The 27892-nt window shown below is 44.2% G+C and overlaps 1 protein-coding gene across 1 annotated transcript; it reads right to left on the bottom strand.

Annotated features, from left to right (window-relative positions):
- Window positions 1–3228: 3228 nt before the first annotated feature.
- On the bottom strand, window positions 3229–27103 carry LOC311117521 (ras-related protein Rab-27B-like; the record flags this gene model as incomplete). Its single annotated transcript, XM_084192440.1, has 4 exons — window positions 3229–3536; window positions 6072–6195; window positions 15028–15131; window positions 27018–27103. Coding segments are annotated over 4 exons (501 nt in total), but the record flags the coding sequence as incomplete, so codon positions are not given.
- Between the last annotated feature and the right edge of the window lie 789 nt (window positions 27104–27892).

The following is a 27892-nucleotide window of genomic DNA, read 5'->3' as shown; positions in this document are numbered from 1 at the left end:
GGTTCAGATGACACTACTGAAATATAATACTGAGTCAGTCTATTTCTCTGGGGTTCAGATGACACTACTGAAATATATTACTGAGTCAGTCTATTTCTCTGGGGTTCAGATGACACTACTGAAATATATTACTGAGTCAGTCTATTTCTCTGGGGTTCAGATGACACTACTGAAATATATTACTGAGTCAGTCTATTTCTCCGGGGTTCAGATGACACTACTGAAATATATTACTGAGTCAGTCTATTTCTCTGGGGTTCAGATGACACTACTGAAATATATTACTGAGTCAGTCTATTTCTCTGGGGTTCAGATGAAGCAGTAGCTACAGTAACTGGTAGAGACCAGCAACTACACTAAAGACTGGCAGGCAGCATGCTTTACTGTACACAGTTTGACTCAATTCATGATGTGACAAGATAACAGACTTATTGGTATTTTTTATAAATACAGTATATTCCCTGGGCTGGTCTTTTTAATAAATACAGTATATTCCCTGGGCTGGCCAAAATCAAAAAACAAGTTGGTGCCATCGATCACCAAAGAGGCTTCTTACTGGTAGTAGTAAATATAAATGTGAGTGATCCAGGAGAGAAGATGAGGGTTACACCGCAGTATTTTTTATTTAAATGTTTTGTCATTTAGCAGACGCTCTTATCCAGAGCGACTTACAGGAGCAATTAGGGTTAAGTGCCTTGCTCAAGGGCACATCGACAGATGTTTCACCTAGTCGGCTCGGGGATTAGAACCAGCGACCTTTCGGTTCCTGGCACAACGCTCTTAACCACTATGCTACCTGCCGCCCGATTAGTGAACTAATCTAGTGGCCTATGATATCTCCTGTATTCAAATGGATAAAACAATCATCCATGATAGGACCTGAATAAAGACACAGTTGCAGCCAAAAATATTGGCACCCTTGCACTTTTCTTAAAAAATGCACTATTTCTTCTAAAATAAGTTTACATTTAAATATAACTTTTGGTCACCACACCTTGCTATTGGATTTTTTTTACATTGCAGAACCAATTTTATTTTTTGTAAATGGACAAAATGATTGGCACCCCGGAGCTACATAGTACTTGGTTGCACAGCCTTTGGCCAAGATAACTGCCAACAAATGCTTGTTGTAGCCATACGTGAGCTTACTGCACCTTTCTCCTGGCAAGACCCACAACCTTCAATGGAGACCCAGTTTTGGGACGCTGGATTGAACATTGGACTTCAAAACACCTGATAATCTGCAGATTTCATGCCTTGCGCACGTCCAAGGCCCCCCCAGTACCAGAAGCAGCAAAGCAACCCCACAGCATTATCAAATCATCTTTGATTGTAGGGAAGCTGTTCTTTTTATTGAACGCTTCATTTGGTCACCGGTAAACACAGCACTGATCTGTATTGTCAAAGAGCTCAAATGTTGTTTCGTTGGTCCACAGAACATTTCAGGGTTGTTTAGGTGGGTTTTTGAGAAGTTCAATCAGGCATTCTTGTGTCTCCTTCAGCAGCTGGGTCTTCCTCTGTTTACCAACGATCAAATGAAGCGTTCAAAGAAAAGATCAAAAGGACCCTGGAATGGTTCAAAAAGAAACGCTGGACTGTTCTGGAGTGGCCAGCGATGAGTCCAGATCTGAATCACATCCATAACCTACGGCGAGATAACAGCGCCCCTCAAACATTGAAGAATTAGAACAGTTGCTGCTAAAGAGTGGGGCCAACTTGCCAGTAGAAAGGTGCAGCAAGCTCATTGATGGCTGCAAGAGGCATTTGTTGGCAGTTTGTCTTGGTCAAAGGCGATGCAGCCAAGTACTATCTCCGGGGTGACGACCATTTTCTCCATGCCATTTGTCTTTATTTTCTATAACAAAAATAGTAAAACATAAGTTTACAAAAATAAAATTGGTTCTGCAATGTTGAAATGATAATAACAATGTGCGGAGACCAAACGTTTTTTTTTCAATTTTCACCTTATTTGACAAGAAATAGAGAATTATTTAAGAAAAGTGCAAGGATGGCAAATATGTTTTGCCGCAGCTATCTCTGATAACAAATATCCACTGATAACCCGATGAATCTCTAATCTCAGCCAAACTCCATTGCCGTAAGTAAGGAATACAATTTTCTCTCCAAGTTATAGAACCACCAGTGCACCACAGAACTCGATCCGTTTAAAGCCAAACATGACCTACAGTATGGCACTATTGGGTTTATCAAACCAGTGATATGCAGAACAGTCACTACATTGTGGACTATGTCTTGTCTTAAAAACAATAATAGCTGTTAACACTGCCTGCCTGTCTGTCCTGGTCACTATGTATACGATCATGTTATTATTTTGTAATAGAAAAGGTGTGTTGTGGAGTTAGTCCTGTAAAACTGGTAGATGTGGCATGCTACTTCTGTAGGAACGTGAACACAGAACTACATCTTGAGTGCGCTTAGCTAACTAGCTAGATTTTACGTTAAAAGTCCGTCACACGAGATTATTAGCTAGGAACGTCCAAGGCCCTTGGTAACAACCACAGAAGGACAGACGATCCTGACCTGGACTACAGGCAATGTGAAGGTAATTTTTGGCACACAGACAGACAGATCAAAAGCAGTTATCAACAGATGAGATTTTGTGCTTGGCGATGTATTTTCCTGACTGTAATATTATTTGAGTACTGACTGAGGTGATATTACAATACGATAAAATTGTCTTTTATGCACATTTAGCTAGACACTGTTGTCAAAAACTCCTGTTATTTGGGGATTCAATTAATATGTGGAACCATAATCTAATCTAAAACAAAAAGTACATTAAAAAAACTAGAATGAGAACTTAAATTTAAATACACAAAAACTAAATTCTAAATCTAAACCATATATAAATAACTGGTCACATTTTTTATTAATATAATATTGGTACTGCAATATGGATGGGGCCTTAAGAGCCAAGGCAGTAGATTAGATTGGACAGATACTTCTAAACAACATGGGGATACAAAGTCTTATAAAGCAGAGGCCTCCGGTAGGCCAGGCTCTCGTCCCAAATGGCACCCTATTCCCTATATTAGTGCACTACTTTTGACCAGGGCCCTATGGGCTAGTAGTGCACTTTATAGGGAACAGGGTGACGTTTGGGACACAACACAGGACAGGACAGGCAGGAGAGACACATAGCCAGGACCAGCACAGTACACTCAGGCCATGCAAGGCCAGAACCACAGACCCATTGCAGTGTGGCTGACTGAGCTGCCCATCACACGTCATGCTATCGTAATGCTGCTGCACTTCTATATCTGGCCACCAGAGGGGGTGCTAGAGCACCAATCAGAGTAGGGAGAAGGGGACGTGGGAGGGGCCAGGTCTAGCATGCACACTTCTTCTGGTCAGGCGCAGCGTCCTCCAGCTTGGCGGCTCCTCCCCCGTTGGCGGGCTCGGCGGTGGGTTTGTCGACACACTGCTCCATCCTCTTCATGACCAGGTCTAGTAGGGTGATGACCGCCTTGTCCACCTCAGACCCAGTCGCTGCCGACGTCTCAAAGTACGGGATCCTACAGGGGACATACAGAACCCACATCAGACAGGACCACACCAACACCCACATCAGACAGGACCACACCAACACCCACATCAGACAGGACCACACCAACACCCACATCAGACAGGACCACACCAACATCAGACAGGGGACACACAGAATCCACATCAGACAGGGGACATACAGAACCCACATCAGACAGGACCACACCAACACCCACATCAGACAGGACCACACCAACACCCACATCAGACAGGACCACACCAACATCAGACAGGACCACACCAACACCCACATCAGACAGGACCACACCAACATCAGACAGGACCACACCAACATCAGACAGGACCACACCAACACCAGACAGGACCACACCAACACCCACATCAGACAGGACCACACCAACATCAGACAGGACCACACCAACATCAGACAGGACCACACCAACACCCACATCAGACTGGTTTACACCCACATCAGACAGGACCACACCAACATGAGACAGGACCACACCAACATCAGACAGGACCACACCAACACCCACATCAGACAAGACCACACCAACATCAGACAGGACCACACCCACATCAGACAGGACCACACCAACACCCACATCAGACAGGACCACACCAACATCAGACAGGACCACACCAACATCAGACAGGACCACACCAACACCAGACAGGACCACACCAACACCCACATCAGACAGGACCACACCAACATCAGACAGGACCACACCAACATCAGACAGGACCACACCAACACCAGACAGGACCACACCAACACCCACATCAGACAGGACCACACCAACATCAGACAGGACCACACCAACATCAGACAGGACCACACCAACATCAGACAGGACCACACCCACATCAGACAGGACCACACCAACATCAGACAGGACCACACCAACATCAGACAGGACCACACCCACATCAGACAGGACCACACCAACACCCACATAAGACAGGACCACACCAACATCAGACAGGACCACACCAACATCAGACAGGACCCCACCAACACCCACATCAGAGCATTCTACCTCGTCTTACTAGTCATATCTTATGTCTAAAAGTTAAATCGAGGGACCATGTCAAGCACATCAGGGTTGTAAAAAAACAGGGACTGAAAATCATAGATTGTGAGGAGAAAATAAATCAATTCTGTTGTAATAATCAAATAGTTTTAACGACTTGAGAAGAGATCCACCAGGTCTTCTTTTAGTAAGGAATGAGATGTTAATGAACCACAAACTCCGCTAGTACAGCTCTGAATGACAAGCCCAGCACTCAGACAGCACCTTGAATATAGGGCCCATCGATTACGTCCCAAATGGCACCCTATTCCCTATATAGTGCACTACTTTAGACCAGAGAATGGCACCCTATTCCCTATATAGTGCACTACTTTTGACCAGGGCCCATCTACAGTACGTGTATTGGTCGGTGACTATGTGGAGAGTGAGAGATGTTGTCCGTAATAAAACCCTTGACAATGACATCATCACTAGCGCTATGACTGCAGCCTCAGCAACAGTCAAAGCAAATATAGCCTCTCTCAGACGACACTAATACTACACTTTGGACCACAATACGGTTACTGATCTTTCAGAGTAAGAGGAACCTAATGCTCATTATGCCTGTGACAGTGGTGCCGGTTCTCTCCCACCGATGAGTGTGTGTCTGTGTTTGTGCGTGTGCGTGCAAATTTCTGTATGTTTGTGTGTGCGAGCTCCAAAAGTATTGGGACAGTGACAAATGTTTGGTTGTTTTGGCTCTGTACTCCAGCACTTTGAATTTGAAATGATACAATGACTATGAGGTTAAAGTGCAGACTGTCAGCTTTAATTGGAGGGTATTTTCCTCCATATTGGGTGAACCGTTTAGAAATTACAGCACTTTTTGTACATAGTCCCCCCATTTTAGGGGACCAAAAGTATTGGGACAAATTCCCTTATATGTGTATTAAAGTAGTGAAAAGTGAAGTATTGGGGGTGTGATATTTGTGTGATTCATTCAGGATTATCGGTGATGATGGTAGTATCCACATTAATGTAGAAGTGTTAAGAAACATTCTATTCTTATTTACAGTAAAAGTGACTCCAAAATGACACAATACATTATTTACCATTCATTTCTATTGGGCACAAAATAATCTGAAACACAACCAAAACAAACAGCAAATGCATCCAACAAGTTTATAGAGTCACAAGCTTGATGTAGTCATTGCGTGCTGGGAATATGGGACCAAAACGTTTCACTACTTTAATACATAAGGGAATTTGTCCCAATACTTTTGGTCCCCTAAAATGGGGGGACTATGTACAAAAGGTGCTGTAATTTCTAAACGGTTCACATGATATGAATGAAAATACACTCAAATTAAAGCTGACAGTCTGCACTTTAACCTCATAGTCATTGTATCATTCCAAATCCAAAGTGCTGGAGTACAGAGCCAAAACAACAAAACATTTGTCACTGTCCCAATACTTTGAGCTCACCGTATGTGTGCATGACGGGGCTAGCTCTCTCCTACTCACCCGTACTTGTCGGCTAGTTCTTTAGCCTGCTCCTCCTGCACCTCTCTCTGGTCCGCCAGGTCTGCCTTGTTGCCCACCAACACCATGTCTGGGTTTTCACAGTAAGCATTGGCCTGCAGCTGGCCTGGGGACAACATGAAACAGTTAACATTGGCCTGCAGCTGGCCTGGGGACAACATGAAACAGTTAACATTGGCCTGCAGCTGGCCTGGGGACAACATGAAACAGTTAACATTGGCCTGCAGCTGGCCTGGGGACAACATGAAACAGTTAACATTGGCCTGCAGCTGGCCTCTGTATCTGGCCTTGGGACAACATGAAACAGTTAACATTGGCCTGCAGCTGGCCTGGGGACAACATGAAACAGTTAACATTGGCCTGCAGCTGGCCTCTGTAGCTGGCCTGGGGACAACATGAAACAGTTAACATTGGCCTGCAGCTGGCCTGGCGACAACATGAAACAGTTAACATTGGCCAGCAGCTGGCCTGGGGACAACATGAAACAGTTAACATTGGCCTGCAGCTGGCCTGGGGACAACATGAAACAGTTAACATTGGCCTGCAGCTGGCCTGGGGACAACATGAAACAGTTAACATTGGCCTGCAGCTGGCTTGGGGACAACATGAAACAGTTAACATTGGCCTGCAGCTGGCCTGGGGACAACATGAAACAGTTAACATTGGCCTGCAGCTGGCCTGGGGACAACATGAAACAGTTAACATTGGCCTGCAGCTGGCCTCTGTAGCTGGCCTGGGGACAACATGAAACAGTTAACATTGGCCTGCAGCTGGCCTGGGGACAACATGAAACAGTTAACATTGGCCTGTAGCTGGCCTGGGGACAACATGAAACAGTTAACATTGGCCTGCAGCTGGCCTGGGGACAACATGAAACAGTTAACATTGGCCTACGGCTGGCCTGGGGACAACATTAAACAGTTAACATTGGCCTACGGCTGGCCTGGGGACAACATGAAACAGTTAACATTGGCCTGCAGCTGGCCTGGGGACAACATGAAACAGTTAACATGTTAACATTGTGGACATGGAATAAAAAACACTAACCACTATTTTTCTTTGGAACACCATGAGAAGCGCTGTGTGCCCACATAGCATTACATGTGAAGCGCTGTGTGCCCAAATAGCATTACATGTGAAGCGTAAAATGTAAATGTAAGCGCTGTGTGCCCATATACTCATTCTATAGTTTACTAGTCACCTTTTCTTCATCTTGTGCCGTCGCTAAATCTAAAGCCAGGATGATTTATTTAACCTTTATTTTCACAGGGAAGGCATACTGAGACCAAGGTATCTTTCACAGGGAAGGCATACTGAGACCTAGGTTTCTTTAACAGGGAAGGCATACTGAGACCAAGGTATCTTTCACAGGGAAGGCATACTGAGACCAAGGTATCTTTCACAGGGAAGGCATACTGAGACCAAGGTATCTTTAACAGGGAAGGCATACTGAGACCAAGGTTTCTTTAACAGGGAAGGCATACTGAGACCTAGGTATCTTTCACAGGGAAGGCATACTGAGACCAAGGTATCTTTACCAGGGAAGGCATACTGAGACCAAGGTATCTTTACCAGGGAAGGCATACTGAGACCAAGGTATCTTTCACAGGGAAGGCATACTGAGACCAAGGTATCTTTCACAGGGAAGGCATACTGAGACCAAGGTATCTTTAACAGGGAAGGCATACTGAGACCAAGGTTTCTTTAACAGGGAAGGCATACTGAGACCTAGGTATCTTTCACAGGGAAGGCATACTGAGACCAAGGTATCTTTACCAGGGAAGGCATACTGAGACCAAGGTTTCTTTAACAGGGAAGGCATACTGAGACCTAGGTATCTTTCACAGGGAAGGCATACTGAGACCAAGGTATCTTTACCAGGGAAGGCATACTGAGACCAAGGTATCTTTACCAGGGAAGGCATACTGAGACCAAGGTACCTTTCACAGGGAAGGCATACTGAGACCTAGGTATCTTTCACAGGGAAGGCATACTGAGACCAAGGTATCTTTCACAGGGAAGGCATACTGAGACCAAGGTATCTTTCACAGGGAAGGCATACTGAGACCAAGGTATCTTTAACAGGGAAGGCATACTGAGACCAAGGTATCTTTCACAGGGAAGGCATACTGAGACCTAGGTATCTTTAACAGGGAAGGCATACTGAGACCTAGGTTTCTTTCACAGGGAAGGCATACTGAGACCAAGGTATCTTTCACAGGGAAGGCATACTGAGACCTAGGTATCTTTCACAGGGGAGGCATACTGAGACCAAGGTATATTTCACAGGGAAGGCATACTGAGACCAAGGTATCTTTCACAGGGAAGGCATACTGAGACCAAGGTATCTTTCACAGGGAAGGCATACTGAGACCTAGGTTTCTTTCACAGGGAAGGCATACTGAGACCAAGGTATCTTTCACAGGGAAGGCATACTGAGACCAAGGTATCTTTCACAGGGGAGGCATACTGAGACCAAGGTATCTTTCACAGGGAAGGCATACTGAGACCTAGGTATCTTTCACAGGGAAGGCATACTGAGACCTAGGTATCTTTAACAGGGAAGGCATACTGAGACCAAGGTATCTTTAACAGGGAAGGCATACTGAGACCTAGGTCTCTTTCACAGGGAAGGCATACTGAGACCAAGGTATCTTTCACAGGGAAGGCATACTGAGACCAAGGTATCTTTAACAGGGAAGGCATACTGAGACCAAGGTATCTTTCACAGGGAAGGCATACTGAGACCAAGGTATCTTTAACAGGGAAGGCATACTGAGACCAAGGTATCTTTAACAGGGGAAGGCATACTGAGACCTAGGTCTCTTTCACAGGGAAGGCATACTGAGACCTAGGTATCTTTAACAGGGGAGGCATACTGAGACCTAGGTATCTTTCACAGGGAAGGCATACTGAGACCTAGGTTTCTTTCACAGGGAAGGCATACTGAGACCTAGGTATCTTTCACAGGGAAGGCATACTGAGACCTAGGTATCTTTAACAGGGAAGACATACTGAGACCTAGGTATCTTTCACAGGGAAGGCATACTGAGACCAAGGTATCTTTCACAGGGAAGGCATACTGAGACCTAGGTATCTTTAACAGGGGAGGCATACTGAGACCTAGGTATCTTTCACAGGGAAGGCATACTGAGACCTAGATCTCAGACCCCTTGACTTTTTCCACATTTTGTTACGTTACAGCCTTATTCTGAAATGGATTAAATAAAAAATGTACCTCATCAATCTACCCAAAATACCTCATAATGACAAAGCTAAAACAAGTTTTTAGAATTTTCTGCCAATTTATTACAAATAAAAAACAGAAATACCTTATTTACATAAGTATTCAGACCCTTTGCTATGAGACTCGAAATTTAGCTCAGGTGCCTCCTGTTTCCATTGATCATCCTTGAGATGTTTCTACAACTTGATTGGAGTCCACCTGTGGTAAATACAATTGACTGGACATGATTTGGAAAGGCTCACACCTGTCTATTTAAGGTCCCACAGTTGACAGTGCATGTCAGAACAAAAGCCATGAGGTCGAAGGAATTGTTCGTAGAGGTCAGAGGATTGTGCTGAGGCACAGATCTGAGGAAGGGTACCAAAAAATTTCTGCAGCATTCTAAGTCCTCAAGAACACAGTGGCCTCCATCGTTCTTAAATGGAAGAAGTTTGGAACCACCAAGACTCTTCCTAGAGCTGGCCGCCCGGCCAAACTGAGCAATCGGTGGAGAAGGGCCTTGGTCAGGGAGGTGACCAAGAACCCGAAGATCACTCTGATAGATCTCCATAGTTCATCTGTGGAGATGGGAGAACCTTCCAGAAGGACAACCATCTCTGCAGCACTCCACCAATCAGACCTTTATGGTAGAGTGGCCAGACAGAATCCTCAGTAAAAGGCACATGACAGCCCGCTTGGAGTTTGCCAAAAGGCACCTAAATGACTCTTAGAACATGAGAAAAAAGTTTATCTGGTCTGATGAAACCAAGATTGAACTCTTTGGCCTGAATGCCAAGTGTCACATGTGGAGGAAACCTGGCACCATCCCTACGGTGAAGCATGGTGGTGGCAGCATCCTGCTGTGGGAAAGTTTTTCAGCAGCAGGGACTGGGAGACTAGTCAGGATCGAGGGAAAGATGAACGGAGCAAAGTACAGAGAGATCCTTGATGAAAACCTGCTCCAGAGCGCTCAGGGCGAAGGTTCACCTTCCAACAGGACAACGACCCAAAGCACACAGCCAAGACAACGCAGGAGTGGCTTCGGGACAAGTCTCTGAATGTCCTTGAGTGGCCCAGCCAGAGCCCGGACTTGAACCCGATCAAACATCTCTGGAGAGACCTGAAAATAGCTGTGCAGCAACGCTCCCCATCCAACCTGACAGAGCTTGGGAGGATCTGCAGAGAAGAATGGGAGAAACTCCCCCAAAAAAGGTGTGCCAAGCTTGTAGCGTCATACCCAAGAAGACTTGAGTCTGTAATCGCTGCCAAAGGTGCTTCAACAAAGTACTGAGTAAAGGGTCTGAATACTTATGTAAATGTGACATTTCAGTTTTTGCTTTGTCACTAAGGGGTATTGTGTGTAGATTGATGAGGGGGAAAAAACTATTTAAACCATTTTAGAATAAGGCTGTAGCGTAACAAAATGTGGAAAAAGTCAAGGGGTCTAAATACTTTCCGAATGTACTGTATGTGAAAGACAAAGTCCATATTATGGCAAGAACAGCTAAAATAAGCAAAGAGAAACTACAGTCCATCATTACTTTAAGACATGAAGGTCAGTCAATACGGAAAATATCAACAACTTTGAAAGTTTCTTCAAGTGCAGTCGCAAAAACCATCAAGCGTATGATGAAACTGGCTCTCATGAGGACCGCCACAGGAATGGAAGACCCAGAGTCACCTCTGCTGCAGAGGATACATTCATTAGAGTTACCAGCCTCAGAAATTGCAGCCCAAATAAATGCTTCACAGAGTTCAAGTCACAGACACATCTCAACATCAACTGTTCAGAGGGGACTGTGTGAATCAGGCATTCATGGTCGATTTGCTGCAAAGAAACCACTACTAAAGGACACCAATAAGAAGAAGTGACCTGCTTGGGCCAAGAAACACAAGATTTTTGGTTCCAACCGCCATGTCTTTGTGAGACGCGGTGTGGGTGAACGGATGATCTCCGCATGTGTAGTTCCCACCGTAAAGCATGGAGGAGGAGGTGTTATGGTTTGGGGGTGCTTTGCTGGTGACACTGTCTGTGATTTATTTAGAATTCAAGGCACACTTAACCAGCATGTCCACCACAGCATTCTGCAGTGATATGCCATCCCATCTGGTTTGGGCTTAGTGGGACTGTCATTTGTTTTTCAACAGGATAATGACCAAACACACCTCCAGGCTGAGTAAGGGCTATTTGACCAAGAAGGAGAGTGATGGAGTGCTGCATCAGATGACCTGGCCTCCACAATCCCCCGACCTCAACCCAATTGAGATGGTTTGGGATGAGTCGGACGGCAGAGTGAAGGAAAAGCAGCCAACAAGTGCTCAGTATATGTGGGAACTCCTTCAAGACGGTTGGAAAAGCATTCCAGGTGAAGCTGGTTGAGAGAATGCCAAGAGTGTGCAAAGCTGTTATCAAGGCAAAGGGTGACTATTTGAAGAATCTCAAATATATTTTGATATGTTTAACACTTCTTTGGTTACTACATGATTCCATATGTGTTATTTCATAGTTTTGATGTCTTCACTATTATTATACAATGTAGAAAATAGTAAAAATAAAGAAAAACCCTTGAATGAGTAGGTGTGTCCAAACTTTTGACTGGTACTGTGTGTATATATATATATATACAGTATATATATATACATATACACTGTATGTACACACACATTAGAATAGAAAAACACAGTCATGGGAAGCACAAATAAAACATCACAAATCACCCAGAAAAACAGTTACATTCCTCCACAAATAAGTACCCAGTCAATACTTTAAATTGCCCGAACGGCACCAGAACATCAAGATGAAATGTATAAAGAATTTTGTTCCAGAAATACGGTGCATCACAACTAAAAGCAGATTTACCTAGCTAGGTGGAGACCCTAGGAACCTCAAGAGTGAACCAATCCTGTGAACGGCTTAGGCAACTCAGGTGTCTATACTTCAACAGCAATGTTGGATAAGATGGAAGTTTATGAAGTAGGTTCTTGTAAACAAAAAGGGAGTAATGTAGAGATGTATGGGGGGAGAGGAGAGGAGGAGAGACTCTGACCCAGTGGCAGAACAGGCCCACTGCTCAGGGTGAATATGACACGAGAGGGAGAATTGTGTACCTGTAATTGTGCCTGCTAGCTGCCTACCGTTCAGCTGTTTTTCTAACCTCATTATCTGAAGCGTTAACGTTAGGTAGTTAGTAGCTACTGTACTCGAAATGTAGCTAGCTTGTTGCTACCTGGATAGCTACTAAACAATGGCTGGAACGACCTAGCGAACAGTCGCGAACTGGCTGAATCGATTCAGTGGCTAGCTTTGCACTTCACTGGCTAACAGTAACTGGCTAACTAAGGGTAAGTTATAACCTACATTTGTGTTTTGTTTTTACATACTGGTAACCAGAGTCGTTCAAGGGAATTCGGGACATGGGTGACTAGTTAACGTTAGCTTGGCTCTCTCTGTGTGTTCGTGCCGTGGGAGGAGGGTTTTTTTCGTTGGCAGAGAGCAATGGCTAGCTAGTATGCTAACTATTCTAGCTAACTAACTGGCTGAATATGTTGACGACGGACTCACTCAAACTGTCAAAACTAACCCAAAACTTTACACAACGTTAGACACGGACACGAATGATCTGCTTGGCGTGTTAACACACTGGTGGTTTGTTGTAACTGAGTATTGGTGCTAAACCGTGTTATTGGAGGCTGGCATGCTAGTTGGCTATGGCGTCATAGGATTCGATGCCCTGGACGGTTTTCGCGGAAGAATACTGTACCAAGTTAGCTAGCTGAATAAACTAAGTTAGAGTCTATTCCTAGAAAACATTGAACCGCTGTAGTTTACAACAATTATAATTTCTAAAGTGGAAGTTGGGAGAGTTATATTTGAGTGTTTCAGTGAAACGTGAGGAAGGCCCCACTCTCTCACTTTCCCAGATGTTTAGTTAATTTCATTCCGATCTCCTTTGCATTATTGTAGCCGTTTTCTGTAGCCTGTCAACTATGTGTCTAGGCCTGTCGAGGACAACTTATTCAATAAAATAGCACGATCAACAGAATGAAAAGCTTTTGACAGGTCCACAAACAAAACAGCACATTTCCTTTTAGTGTCTAAAGCGTTGACAAGATAATTAACAACTAAAGTGGTTTCTGTAATAGTGCTATGCCCAGGCCTAAACCCTGATTGGTTTACATTAAATCAGGGTGATTAGAGTACAGAATGCCACAGCTGAATACTAATACTCTGAAATCCTGATGAAGGCAGCTTGCTGTCAAAACATTGGCTAATTAATACAAGTATTGTATCAAGAGTAATACAGGGTGAGGATAACTTTTTTTTTTTTTATGTTTTGAACCACTGGACCTGGCCTCGCCAACGCTGGACTGGGTCTCGCCAACGCTGGACTGGGCCTCGCCAACTCTGGACTGGGCCTCGCCAATGCTGGACTGGGCCTCGCCAACGCTGGACTGGGCCTCGCCAACGCTGGACTGGGCCTCGCCAACGCTGGACTGGACGCTGGACTGGGCCTCGGCAACTCTGGACTGGGCCTCGCTAACTCTGGACTGGGTCTCGCCAACGATGGACTGGGCCTCGCCAATGCTGGACTGGGCCTCGCCAACTCTGGACTGGGCCTCGCTAACTCTGGACTGGGTCTCGCCAACGCTGGACTGGGCCTCGCCAACGCTGGACTGGGCCTCGCCAACTCTGGACTGGGCCTTGCTAACTCTGGACTGGGTCTCGCCAACGCTGGACTGGGCCTCGCCAACGCTGGACTGGGCCTCGCTAACTCTGGACTGGGTCTCGCCAACGATGGACTGGGCCTCGCCAATGCTGGACTGGGCCTCGCCAACTCTGGACTGGGCCTCGCTAACTCTGGACTGGGTCTCGCCAACGCTGGACTGGGCCTCGCCAACGCTGGACTGGGCCTCGCCAACTCTGGACTGGGCCTTGCTAACTCTGGACTGGGTCTCGCCAACGCTGGACTGGGCCTCGCCAACGCTGGACTGGGCCTCGCCAACGCTGGACTGGGCCTCGCTAACTCTGGACTGGGCCTCGCTAACTCTGGACTGGGCCTCGCCAACTCTGGACTGGGCCTTGCTAACTCTGGACTGGGTCTCGCCAACGCTGGACTGGGCCTCGCCAACGCTGGACTGGGCCTCGCTAACTCAGGTCTGCGTTTTCCCTTCTCCAGAAAACAGTTTACTACTAACCTTCGCCTACTTCCTGTGCCCTCAATCCAGGCCTAGATCTGAGGATGATTAGAGGATTGATTCATATTGATCACTGAGGAGCTGTCTGCTCTTCCAATACCTCCTTAATGAAACTGTCTTCCTTTCAAATGCCAGGATGTCACTGTCAATAAGAATGTGTTATTAACTGACTGGTTAAGTAAAGGTAAGGGGGGAAACTTTGTATTTCTATTCAATTGAATAAGTGAATTGACTGAATCCCCAACCTTGGCCTGGCCATGTTCTGTACCATTCAGGTTGAAGCATGCTGGTGTTTAGAAGATAAGTTTCTTGTAAAGTGGTCCTGTGTAGCTCAGTTGGTAGAGCATGGCGCTTGCATCGCCAATGGTAATGGGTTTGATTCCCGTTGGGGACACCCATGAGAACAATGTATGCACACATGAGTTGCTTTGGAAAAAAGTGTCTGCTAAATGGCATATATTATCTCAAGAGTGAGTGTGTGTGTGTGTGTGTGTGTGTACCTAGACCACAACTTACTCATCCAGTTGCGGACGTTGAGAAAGCTCTGTTGGCTGGTGAGGTCAAACATGAGAAGGAAGCCCATAGCATCTCTGAAGAAGGCTGTGGTTAGACTCCTGAACCTGGGAGGGGACAACAACAGACGTTTACAGATAGAATGCTGTGGTTAGACTCCTGGACCTGGGGGGTCAACAACAGACCTTTACAAATAGAAGGCTGTGGTTAGACTCCTGGACCTGGGGGGTCAACAACAGACGTTTACAAATAGAATGCTGTGGTTAGACTCCTGGACCTGGGGGGTCAACAACAGACGTTTACAGATAGAATGCTGTGGTTAGACTCCTGGACCTGGGGGGTCAACAACAGACCTTTACAAATAGAAGGCTGTGGTTAGACTCCTGGACCTGGGGGGTCAACAACAGACCTTTACAAATAGAATGCTGTGGTTAGACTCCTGGACCTGGGGGGTCAACAACAGACGTTTACAAATAGAATGCTGTGGTTAGACTCCTGGACCTGGGGGGGTCAACAACAGACCTTTACAAATAGAATGCTGTGGTTAGACTCCTGGACCTGGGGGGGGCAACAACAGACGTTTACAAATAGAATGCTGTGGTTAGACTCCTGGACCTGGGGGGTCAACAACAGACCTTTACAAATAGAATGCTGTGGTTAGACTCCTGGACCTGGGGGGTCAACAACAGACGTTTACAAATAGAATGCTGTGGTTAGACTCCTGGACCTGGGGGGTCAACAACAGACCTTTACAAATAGAATGCTGTGGTTAGACTCCTGGACCTGGGGGGTCAACAACAGACCTTTACAAATAGAATGCTGTGGTTAGACTCCTGGACCTGGGGGGTCAACAACAGACGTTTACAAATAGAATGCTGTGGTTAGACTCCTGGACCTGGGGGGGGTCAACAACAGACCTTTACAAATAGAATGCTGTGGTTAGACTCCTGGACCTGGGGGGGTCAACAACAGGCCTTTACAAATAGAATGCTGTGGTTAGACTCCTGGACCTGGGGGGGGGCAACAACAGACCTTTACAAATAGAATGCTGTGGTTAGACTCCTGGACCTGGGGGGTCAACAACAGACCTTTACAAATAGAAGGCTGTGGTTAGACTCCTGGACCTGGGGGGGTCAACAACAGACCTTTACAAATAGAATGCTGTGGTTAGACTCCTGGACCTGGGGGGGGTCAACAACAGACCTTTACAAATAGAATGCTGTGGTTAGACTCCTGGACCTGGGGGGTCAACAACAGACCTTTACAAATACAATGCTGTGGTTAGACTCCTGGACCTGGGGGGGGTCAACAACAGACCTTTACAAATAGAATGCTGTGGTTAGACTCCTGAACCTGGGGGGGGACAACAACAGACCTTTACAAATAGAAGGCTGTGGTTAGACTCCTGGACCTGGGGGGGTCAACAACAGACGTATACAAATAGAAGGCTGTGGTTAGACTCCTGGACCTGGGGGGTCAACAACAGACCTTTACAAATAGAATGCTGTGGTTAGACTCCTGGACCTGGGGGGGGTCAACAACAGACCTTTACAAATAGAATGCTGTGGTTAGACTCCTGGACCTGGGGGGTCAACAACAGACCTTTACAAATAGAAGGCTGTGGTTAGACTCCTGGACCTGGGGGGGGTCAACAACAGACGTTTACAAATAGAATGCTGTGGTTAGACTCCTGGACCTGGGGGGTCAACAACAGACGTTTACAAATAGAATGCTGTGGTTAGACTCCTGGACCTGGGGGGGGTCAACAACAGACCTTTACAAATAGAATGCTGTGGTTAGACTCCTGGACCTGGGGGGGTCAACAACAGACCTTTACAAATAGAATGCTGTGGTTAGACTCCTGGACCTGGGGGGGGGCAACAACAGACCTTTACAAATAGAATGCTGTGGTTAGACTCCTGGACCTGGGGGGTCAACAACAGACCTTTACAAATAGAAGGCTGTGGTTAGACTCCTGGACCTGGGGGGGTCAACAACAGACCTTTACAAATAGAATGCTGTGGTTAGACTCCTGGACCTGGGGGGGGACAACAACAGACCTTTACAAATAGAATGCTGTGGTTAGACTCCTGGACCTGGGGGGTCAACAACAGACCTTTACAAATGGCGTTCCAATTTAGAACCGGGATGGTGACACAATTCTGCCCCAGGTCTCCAGTTTACAATCCTATTATTTTAACAAGGTTTGTTAGCTAGGGCCGGGGAAACGTCTGACACCAATCAGCCGAGGACTGGCTCAGAGAAGGTTTGAGAATGGTGATGGCAACATCAGTTTTGGGTTCGATTCCCGCATGGGTCACATATACTGAATATATCTCTGTCAATGTGGGCCCTGGTCAAAAGTAGTGGACTATATAGGGAATAAGGATGTAGGCTAATCTACTCTTCAACCATCAGTTGTCTGAGAAGAGGCTCAAGGAGTTTGAGCCATTGTTCATTGCGTCAAAAATACTGACTAAAATATTTGTCAAACACCTATTTTTCAGTGGCAATTGATGAGACTACAACTGACTAAACAAAACTGGAACTAATCGAAAATTATTTTTCATTTCAGTTGACTAAAACGAGACGAGACAAAATTATCTCTGACTAAAATCTGACTACAAGTTTACTGGACAAGAGTTTTTGGAGAGATTGAGAGCTTTTCAGTGACAAGCACAATTAATATTAGCAGCACAGATGCGCCGTTCTGTTCAGCAGTGGACGCCACACCCTGCACACACAGCCTACATCAGCTGGTGAGCTGCGGGGGAGCAAGCGATGAGTGTGGGCAGACAGGCAGACAGGCTCCGCTCCGGCTCCGCCTACGATTATACACATCGCGCTGGCGACTCTCTTGCTTCCCCGTAGCTAACCAGTGACCACCAGCCTTCTGGTTAGCTACCCTTTGCCTGGTTAAGAAACACAAGCTGCTTTACGAAATTAAAAACAATAGCAGCATTGAGTTTAATAGTAAAACAACAGTCTAGCTATGTTTTTCTCCCACTTGAGTATAGAAAAGTAGTCTGTCTTTTGAATTTGTAATCTTGTTCAACCCTCCCACTTTCCTGACTGCATTTCATATCCAGGATCTACACTATATCTGACTGGTTGTCACACCCTGACTCATGGGACACTTGTATGTTGAGTCAGGGTGTGGATATTCTATGTTAGTATTTCTATGTTGCATTCTAGGTTGTGTATGTCTATGTTTGGCCAGGTGTGATTCCCAATCAGAGGCAGCTGTCGTTCGTTGTCTCTGATTGGGGCTCATACTTAGGCAGCCTGTCATTAGTTGTGGGATCTTGTTCCGTGTTAGAGTTTAGCCTGAGGACTTCACGTTTCGTTGGTTTGTTGTTTTTGTTCGTGTGTTTATCGGTGAATAAACATGTATGCAATTCACGCTGCTCCTTGGCCTGACCCGTCCTTCAACGACCGTGACACTGGGTTAATAACTCCTCTTACCACTACACTATATCTGACTGGGTTAATAACTCCTCTTACCACTACACTATATCTGACTGGGTTAATAACTCCCCTTACCACTACACTATATCTGACTGGTTAATAACTCCTCTTACCACTACACTATATCTGACTGGGTTAATAACTCCTCTTACCACTACACTATATCTGACTGGGTTAATAACTCCTCTTACCACTACACTATATCTGACTGGTTAATAACTCCTCTTACCACTACACTATATCTGACTGGGTTAATAACTCCTCTTACCACTACACTATATCTGACTGGGTTAATAACTCCTCTTACCACTACACTATATCTGACTGGGTTAATAACTCCTCTTACCACTACACTATATCTGACTGGTTAATAACTCCTCTTACCATTACACTATATCTGACTGGGTTAATAACTCCTCTTACCACTACACTATATCTGACTGGTTAATAACTCCTCATACCACTACACTATATCTGACTGGGTTAATAACTCCTCTTACCACTACACTATATCTGACTGGGTTAATAACTCCTCTTACCACTACACTATATCTGACTGGGTTAATAACTCCTCTTACCACTACACTATATCTGACTGGTTAATAACTCCTCTTACCACTACACTATATCTGACTGGGTTAATAACTCCTCTTACCACTACACTATATCTGACTGGGTTAATAACTCCTCTTACCACTACACTATATCTGACTGGGTTAATAACTCCTCTTACCACTACACTATATCTGACTGGGCTAATAACTCCTCTTACCACTACACTATATCTGACTGGTTAATAACTCCTCTTACCACTACACTATATCTGACTGGGTTAATAACTCCTCTTACCACTACACTATATCTGACTGGGTTAATAACTCCTCTTACCACTACACTATATCTGACTGGTTAATAACTCCTCTTACCACTACACTATATCTGACTGGTTAATAACTCCTCTTACCACTACACTATATCTGACTGGGTTAATAACTCCTCATACCACTACACTATATCTGACTGGTTAATAACTCCTCTTACCACTACACTATATCTGACTGGGTTAATAACTCCTCTTACCACTACACTATATCTGACTGGGTTAATAACTCCTCTTACCACTACACTATATCTGACTGGTTAATAACTCCTCTTACCACTACACTATATCTGACTGGTTAATAACTCCTCTTACCACTACACTATATCTGACTGGGTTAATAACTCCTCTTACCACTACACTATATCTGACTGGGTTAATAACTCCTCTTACCACTACACTATATCTGACTGGTTAATAACTCCTCTTACCACTACACTATATCTGACTGGGTTAATAACTCCTCTTACCACTACACTATATCTGACTGGGTTAATAACTCCTCTTACCACTACACTATATCTGACTGGGTTAATAACTCCTCTTACCACTACACTATATCTGACTGGGTTAATAACTCCTCTTACCACTACACTATATCTGACTGGGTTAATAACTCCTCTTACCACTACACTATATCTGACTGGTTAATAACTCCTCTTACCACTACACTATATCTGACTGGTTAATAACTCCTCTTACCACTACACTATATCTGACTGGGTTAATAACTCCTCTTACCACTACACTATATCTGACTGGGTTAATAACTCCTCTTACCACTACACTATATCTGACTGGGTTAATAACTCCTCTTACCACTACACTATATCTGACTGGGTTAATAACTCCTCTCACCACTACACTATATCTGACTGGTTAATAACTCCTCTTACCACTACACTATATCTGACTGGGTTAATAACCCCTCTTACCACTACACTATATCTGACTGGGTTAATAACTCCCCTTACCACTACACTATATCTGACTGGGTTAATAACTCCTCTTACCACTACACTATATCTGACTGGTTAATAACTCCTCTTACCACTACACTATATCTGACTGGGTTAATAACTCCTCTTACCACTACACTATATCTGACTGGTTAATAACTCCTCTTACCACTACACTATATCTGACTGGTTAATAACTCCTCTTACCACTACACTATATATGACTGGGTTAATAACTCCTCTTACCACTATATCTGACTGGGTTAATAACTCCTCTTACCACTACACTATATCTGACTGGGTTAATAACTCCTCTTACCACTATATCTGACTGGGTTAATAACTCCTCTTACCACTACACTATATCTGACTGGGTTAATAACTCCTCTTACCACTATATCTGACTGGTTAATAACTCCTCTTACCACTACACTATATCTGACTGGGTTAATAACTCCTCTTACCACTACACTATATCTGACTGGGTTAATAACTCCTCTTACCACTACACTATATCTGACTGGGTTAATAACTCCTCTTACCACTACACTATATCTGACTGGGTTAATAACTCCTCTTACCACTACACTATATCTGACTGGGTTAATAACTCCTCTTACCACTACACTATATCTGACTGGTTAATAACTCCTCTTACCACTACACTATATCTGACTGGTTAATAACTCCCCTTACCACTACACTATATCTGACTGGGTTAATAACTCCTCTTACCACTACACTATATCTGACTGGTTAATAACTCCTCTTACCACTACACTATATCTGACTGGGTTAATAACTCCTCTTACCACTACACTATATCTGACTGGTTAATAACTCCTCTTACCACTACACTATATCTGACTGGTTAATAACTCCTCTTACCACTACACTATATATGACTGGGTTAATAACTCCTCTTACCACTATATCTGACTGGGTTAATAACTCCTCTTACCACTACACTATATCTGACTGGGTTAATAACTCCTCTTACCACTATATCTGACTGGGTTAATAACTCCTCTTACCACTACACTATATCTGACTGGGTTAATAACTCCTCTTACCACTATATCTGACTGGTTAATAACTCCTCTTACCACTACACTATATCTGACTGGGTTAATAACTCCTCTTACCACTACACTATATCTGACTGGGTTAATAACTCCTCTTACCACTACACTATATCTGACTGGGTTAATAACTCCTCTTACCACTACACTATATCTGACTGGGTTAATAACTCCTCTTACCACTACACTATATCTGACTGGGTTAATAACTCCTCTTACCACTACACTATATCTGACTGGTTAATAACTCCTCTTACCACTACACTATATCTGACTGGTTAATAACTCCTCTTACCACTACACTATATCTGACTGGGTTAATAACTCCTCTTACCACTACACTATATCTGACTGGGTTAATAACTCCTCTTACCGCTACACTATATCTGACTGGGTTAATAACTCCTCTTACCACTACACTATATCTGACTGGTTAATAACTCCTCTTACCACTACACTATATCTGACTGGGTTAATAACTCCTCTTACCACTACACTATATCTGACTGGTTAATAACTCCTCTTACCACTACACTATATCTGACTGGGTTAATAACTCCTCTTACCACTACACTATATCTGACTGGTTTAATAACTCCTCTTACCACTACACTATATCTGACTGGTTAATAACTCCTCTTACCACTACACTATATCTGACTGGTTAATAACTCCTCTTACCATTACACTATATCTGACTGGGTTAATAACTCCTCTTACCACTACACTATATCTGACTGGTTAATAACTCCTCTTACCATTACACTATATCTGACTGGTTAATAACTCCTCTTACCACTACACTATATCTGACTGGGTTAATAACTCCTCTTACCACTACACTATATCTGACTGGGTTAATAACTCCCCTTACCACTACACTATATCTGACTGGGTTAATAACTCCTCTTACCACTACACTATATCTGACTGGGTTAATAACTCCTCTTACCACTACACTATATCTGACTGATTAATAACTCCTCTTACCACTATATCTGACTGGTTAATAACTCCTCTCACCACTACACTATATCTGACTGATTAATAACTCCTCTTACCACTATATCTGACTGGTTAATAACTCCTCTTACCACTACACTATATCTGACTGGTTAATAACTTTATTTGGACTCAGTGACTCGGACTGGAGCACTGGGACTCGGACTTCAGCCATAGGGACTCGTGACTCGACAATTGGTGACTCGGACTTGGACTGGAGCACAGAGGACCATTGCGGTGACCATATTACCGCCACACCACCCGTCATGAGTCGTGACCGCAGTCAAAATTCCACATGACCGTTGAGTCACGGTAATCTCCTTTTATGCACTCTGGACATGCGTTGGTAGCACCCAACTCGCTAACGCTCATCAGGTCGCTAATGGCCTGCTACTCAGGGCTCTACTGTCCCTCTAACCATCAGGTCCTAATGGCCTGGTACTCAGGGCTCTACTGTCCCTCTAACCATCAGGTCCTAATGGCCTGGTACTCAGGGCTCTACTGTCCCTCTAACCATCAGGTCCTAATGGCCTGGTACTCAGGGCTCTACTGTCCCTCTAACCATCAGGTCCTAATGGCCTGCTACTCAGGGCTCTACTGTCCCTCTAACCATCAGGTCCTAATGGCCTGGTACTCAGGGCTCTACTGTCCCTCTAACCATCAGGTCCTAATGGCCTGGTACTCAGGGCTCTACTGTCCCTCTAACCATCAGGTCCTAATGGCCTGCTACTCAGGGCTCTACTGTCCCTCTAACCATCAGGTCCTAATGGCCTGGTACTCAGGGCTCTACTGTCCCTCTAACCATCAGGTCCTAATGGCCTGGTACTCAGGGCTCTATTGTCCCTCTAACCATCAGGTCCTAATGGCCTGCTACTCAGGGCTCTATTGTCCCTCTGACCATCAGGTCCTAATGGCCTGGTACTCAGGGCTCTACTGTCCCTCTAACCATCAGGTCCTAATGGCCTGGTACTCAGGGCTCTACTGTCCCTCTAACCATCAGGTCCTAATGGCCTGGTACTCAGGGCTCTACTGTCCCTCTAACCATCAGGTCCTAATGGCCTGGTACTCAGGGCTCTACTGTCCCTCTAACCATCAGGTCCTAATGGCCTGGTACTCAGGGCTCTACTGTCCCTCTAACCACTCTGACGTCAATGCAAATGCAATCGAAAATCACACGAAACACTAATCATCAAAACATAATGCTTTTTAAAACTCACCATTAGGCAAAACATTTTTTACATCAATTTGGAGAAAGAAGTTCAACAACAGGTTGAAACTGAGTGGGAAACATGGTCGTTGTGGATGTTGTGTCAAAGCCAAAACAACGAAATGAACGCTTTCTAAGGTGACGATTTATTCAAAACATTTAATACGTTGCATGTAGAACACTCTTACACATATTAGAGCCGATGCATATGCATTTTCCTATATATTTTTGTTGTTTTGGGGGGTAGATCAACTTTAATATTGCAGATAGTTTGTAGCTTCCATCAATGTAATTGTCTGCATAATTTCCAATCCCACATATATTTTTGGGTAAATATATATATACAGTACCAGTCAAACGTTTGGGCACACCTACTCATTCAAGGGTTTTCTTTATTTTTACTATTTTCTACATTGTAGAATAATAGTGAAGACATCAAAGCTATGAAATAACACATATGGAATCATTTAGTAACCAAAAAAGTGTTAAACAAATCAAAATATATTTTATATTTGAGATTCTTCAAAGTAGCCACCCTTTGCATTGATGACAGCTTTGCACACTCTTGGCATTCTCTCAACCAGCTTCATGAGGTAGTCACCTGGAATGCATTTGTAATGCATTCAGGCGCAGGAGAGTAATATGCATCCAAAAAGTTTATTCCGTCGATAAACAGTGAAAGCACAATTGAGACAACAAAACTCAGGCACAGGGGAAATATCTACCCTGGCAACAATAAGGTAAGGGCAGCTCAACCGAGCCACACACAGCTCACTACAAACAATCACCCACACAGACAAGGAAGCAGAGGGAACACTTATACAATGACTAATTGGGGATAAGGACCAGGTGTGTGTGATTAATTAGACAAGACTAGTGGAGTGATGATAAATGGATCGGCAGCAGCTAGTAAGCCGGTGACGACGAACGCCGAAACCTGCCCGAACAATGAGGGGAGGCAGCCTCGGCGGAAGTCGTGACAGCATTTCAATTAACAGGTGTGCCTTCTTAAAAGTTATTTTGTGGAATTTATTTCCTTCTTCATGCCTTTGAGCCAATCAGTTGTGTTGTGACAAGGTAGGGAGGGTATACAGAAGATAGCCCTATTTGGTAAAAGAGTAAGTCCATATTATGGCAAGAACAGCTCAAATAAGCAAAGAGAAACTCAGTCCATCATTACTTTAAGACATGAAGGTCAGTCAATACGGAACATTTCAAGAACTTTTAAAGTTCCTTCAAGTGCAGTCGCAAAAACCATCAAGCGCTATGGTGAAACTGGCTCTCATGAGGACCGCCACAGGAATGGAAGACCCAGAGTTACCTCTGCTGCAGACGATAAGTTCATTAGAGTTAACAGCCTCAGAAATTGCAGCCCAAATAAATGCTTCACAGTGTTCAAGTAACAGACACATCTCAACATCAACTGTTCAGAGGGGACTGTGTGAATCAGGCCTTCGTGGTCGAATTGCTGCAAAGAAACCACTACTAAAGGACACCAATAAGAAGAAGAGACCTGCTTGGGCCAAGAAACACGAGCAATGGACATTAGACCGGTGGAAATGTGTCCTTTGGTCTGGAATACAAATTTGAGATTTTTGGTTCAAACGGCCATGTCTTTGTGAGACACGGTGTGGGTGAACGGATAATCTCTGCATGTGTAGTTCCCACCATAAAGCATGGAGGAGGTGGTGATATGGTGTGGGGGTGCTTTGCTGGTGACACTGTCTGTGATTTATTTAGAATTCAAGGCACGCTTAACCAGCATGGCTACCACAGCATTCTCCAGCGATACGCCATCACATCTGGTTTGGGCTTAGTGTGACTATCATTTGTTTTTCAACAGGACAATGACCCAACACACCTCCAGGCTGTGTAAGGGCTATTTTACCAAGAAGGAGGGTAATGGAGTGCTGCATCAGATGACCTGGCCTCCACAATCCCCCGACCTCAACCCAACTGAGATGGTTTGGGATGAGTCGGACGGCAGAGTGAAGGAAAAGCAGCCAACAAGTGCTCAGCATATGTGGGAACTCCTTCAAGACTGTTGGAAAAGCATTCCAGGTGAAGCTGGTTCAGAGAATGCCAAGAGTGTGCAAAGCTGTCATCAAGGCAAAGGGTGGCTATTTTAAGAATCACAAATATAAAATATATTTTGATTTGTTTAACACTTTTTTGGTTACTACATGATTCCATATGTGTTATTTCATAGTTTTGATGTCTTCACTATTATTCTACAATGTAGAAAATAGTAAAAATAAAGAAAAACCCTTGAATGAGTAGGTGTGTCAAAACTTTTGACTGGTATTATTTTTTATTTATCACAATTTTCTTTAACCAATTATGTTCTTTAATGCAGGGCCGACAGACAAGTTCCTTACTTTCTCCTCCTTCCACTTTCCTCTTGCATTTTCGCGGTAATGCTGCAATTATTTGGTTGTAATTTTGGGTAGAGCAGACATATCCATATGTTTTTGTTCGCTGCATGTATGACATTACTCCACCAGTCCTATTTATGATATCATTTACAAAGATTATACCTTTTATTAAAATGTTATGGAAAAATTATGTTTTTTTAATCAATTAGTATATTTCAGTTTAACCACAATATTTGTTGTATTATTTGTTCTGTCTTTTCTGGTGGATTAAACTGAAATTGCAACCAACTTTATATGGCTTGTTTTAAAAATAGTAATAATTTTCAAATAATAATGGCCCGTTGTTTTAATCATTTTGACAATAACTAGACAATCATTATTCAAATGACAAAAATGTGACTTTATTTCAGTAAAAATGACTAAGACTACACTAAACTATTTTTTTTTTTAAAGAGTGCCAAAATGAAAACTGGTTTGAACGTAGAGCGGTTGACTCTCAAGAAGCTTTCACTCTATTCCCTATGTAGTGCACAACTTTTATCCAGGCTCTGGACAACATAGGGAATATGGTCCCGTTAGGGACACAGCCTCAGTCTGTCTCTCGTTGAGGCTTTTTTTTTTAGATGAACAAGACACGTCAGTTTCTCTCTCGTACGTACGGAGGTGTCAGACCCTCCAGCATCACAGCCAGATTCTGTGAAGACGCTGTGGAGACGCCTGATCGTTATGGCTTGTTAAGGCCTTGTAGAACTACATCAAGCATCATTCTCACAAGGTAGGGGGAGGGGGAGTGATACCTTGAGAGAATCTCACGTCGTGAGAGCTTGAGATAGTGTAGTTAAACAAAACATCAAGCTACAAACTGAATGGCAGCAGTGGTTTGTCTATGATTTCATGCTAAGCAAAGCTTAGGTAAAATAGCTATTCCCATGACTACCCTCTCTCTTTATAATGCATTATAAAGCACATTTGTAACACTTTGTGAGCTATATGCAATGCTTTCCAATGCAGTTCCAGTACCTCTCCTGTCCAGCTGTATCCCAGAGCTGGAGGTGAACTTTAAAGGTTTTCCCTGTGGTTCCATTGGGGCCCGACGCTGTGTACACCTGAAACACACCCGAAAACACATGGACACGTACAGGGTGAGAAACGCATACACTCACCTGGCAGAGGCACCGCTACTATCTGATACACTCACCTGGCAGAGGCACCGCTACTATCTGATACACTCACCTGGCAGAGGCACCGCTACTATCTGATACACTCACCTGGCAGAGGCACCGCTACTATCTGATACACTCACCTGGCAGAGGCACCGCTACTATCTGATACACTCACCTGGCAGAGGCACCGCTACTATCTGATACACTCACCTGGCAGAGGCACCGCTACTATCTGATACACTCACCTGGCAGAGGCACCACTACTATCTGATACACTCACCTGGCAGAGGCACCGCTACTATCTGATACACTCACCTGGCAGAGGCACCGCTACTATCTGATACACTCACCTGGCAGAGGCACCGCTACTATCTGATACACTCACCTGGCAGAGGCACCGCTACATTTACATTTACATTTACGTCATTTAGCAGACGCTCTTATCAGCTACTGTCTGACAGATGTTATTTCTCTCAGGGGAAACCATGTCGCTGTCGAGTGCATGTCAGAGATTTGAAATGTAAAAGAAAATTCCCATTCTGTTTTTCTGCATCACGTTAGCTAAATGTACAGATCTATGTTAGCTAAGTCACTAAATCTACAGATTTATAGTACATTAGCTAAGTCACTAAATCTACAGATCTACGTTAGCTAAGTCACTAAATCTACAGATGTATAGTACATTAGCTAAGTCACTAAATCTACAGATCTACGTTAGCTAAGTTACTAAAT

Source organism: Coregonus lavaretus (assembly GCF_964263955.1).
Source record: "Coregonus lavaretus genome assembly, contig: HAP1_SCAFFOLD_3051, whole genome shotgun sequence".
Taxonomy (NCBI): Eukaryota; Metazoa; Chordata; class Actinopteri; order Salmoniformes; family Salmonidae; genus Coregonus; species Coregonus lavaretus.
The sequence above is the reverse complement of the archived record's forward strand: the minus strand, read 5'-3'. Positions and strand labels throughout refer to the sequence as shown.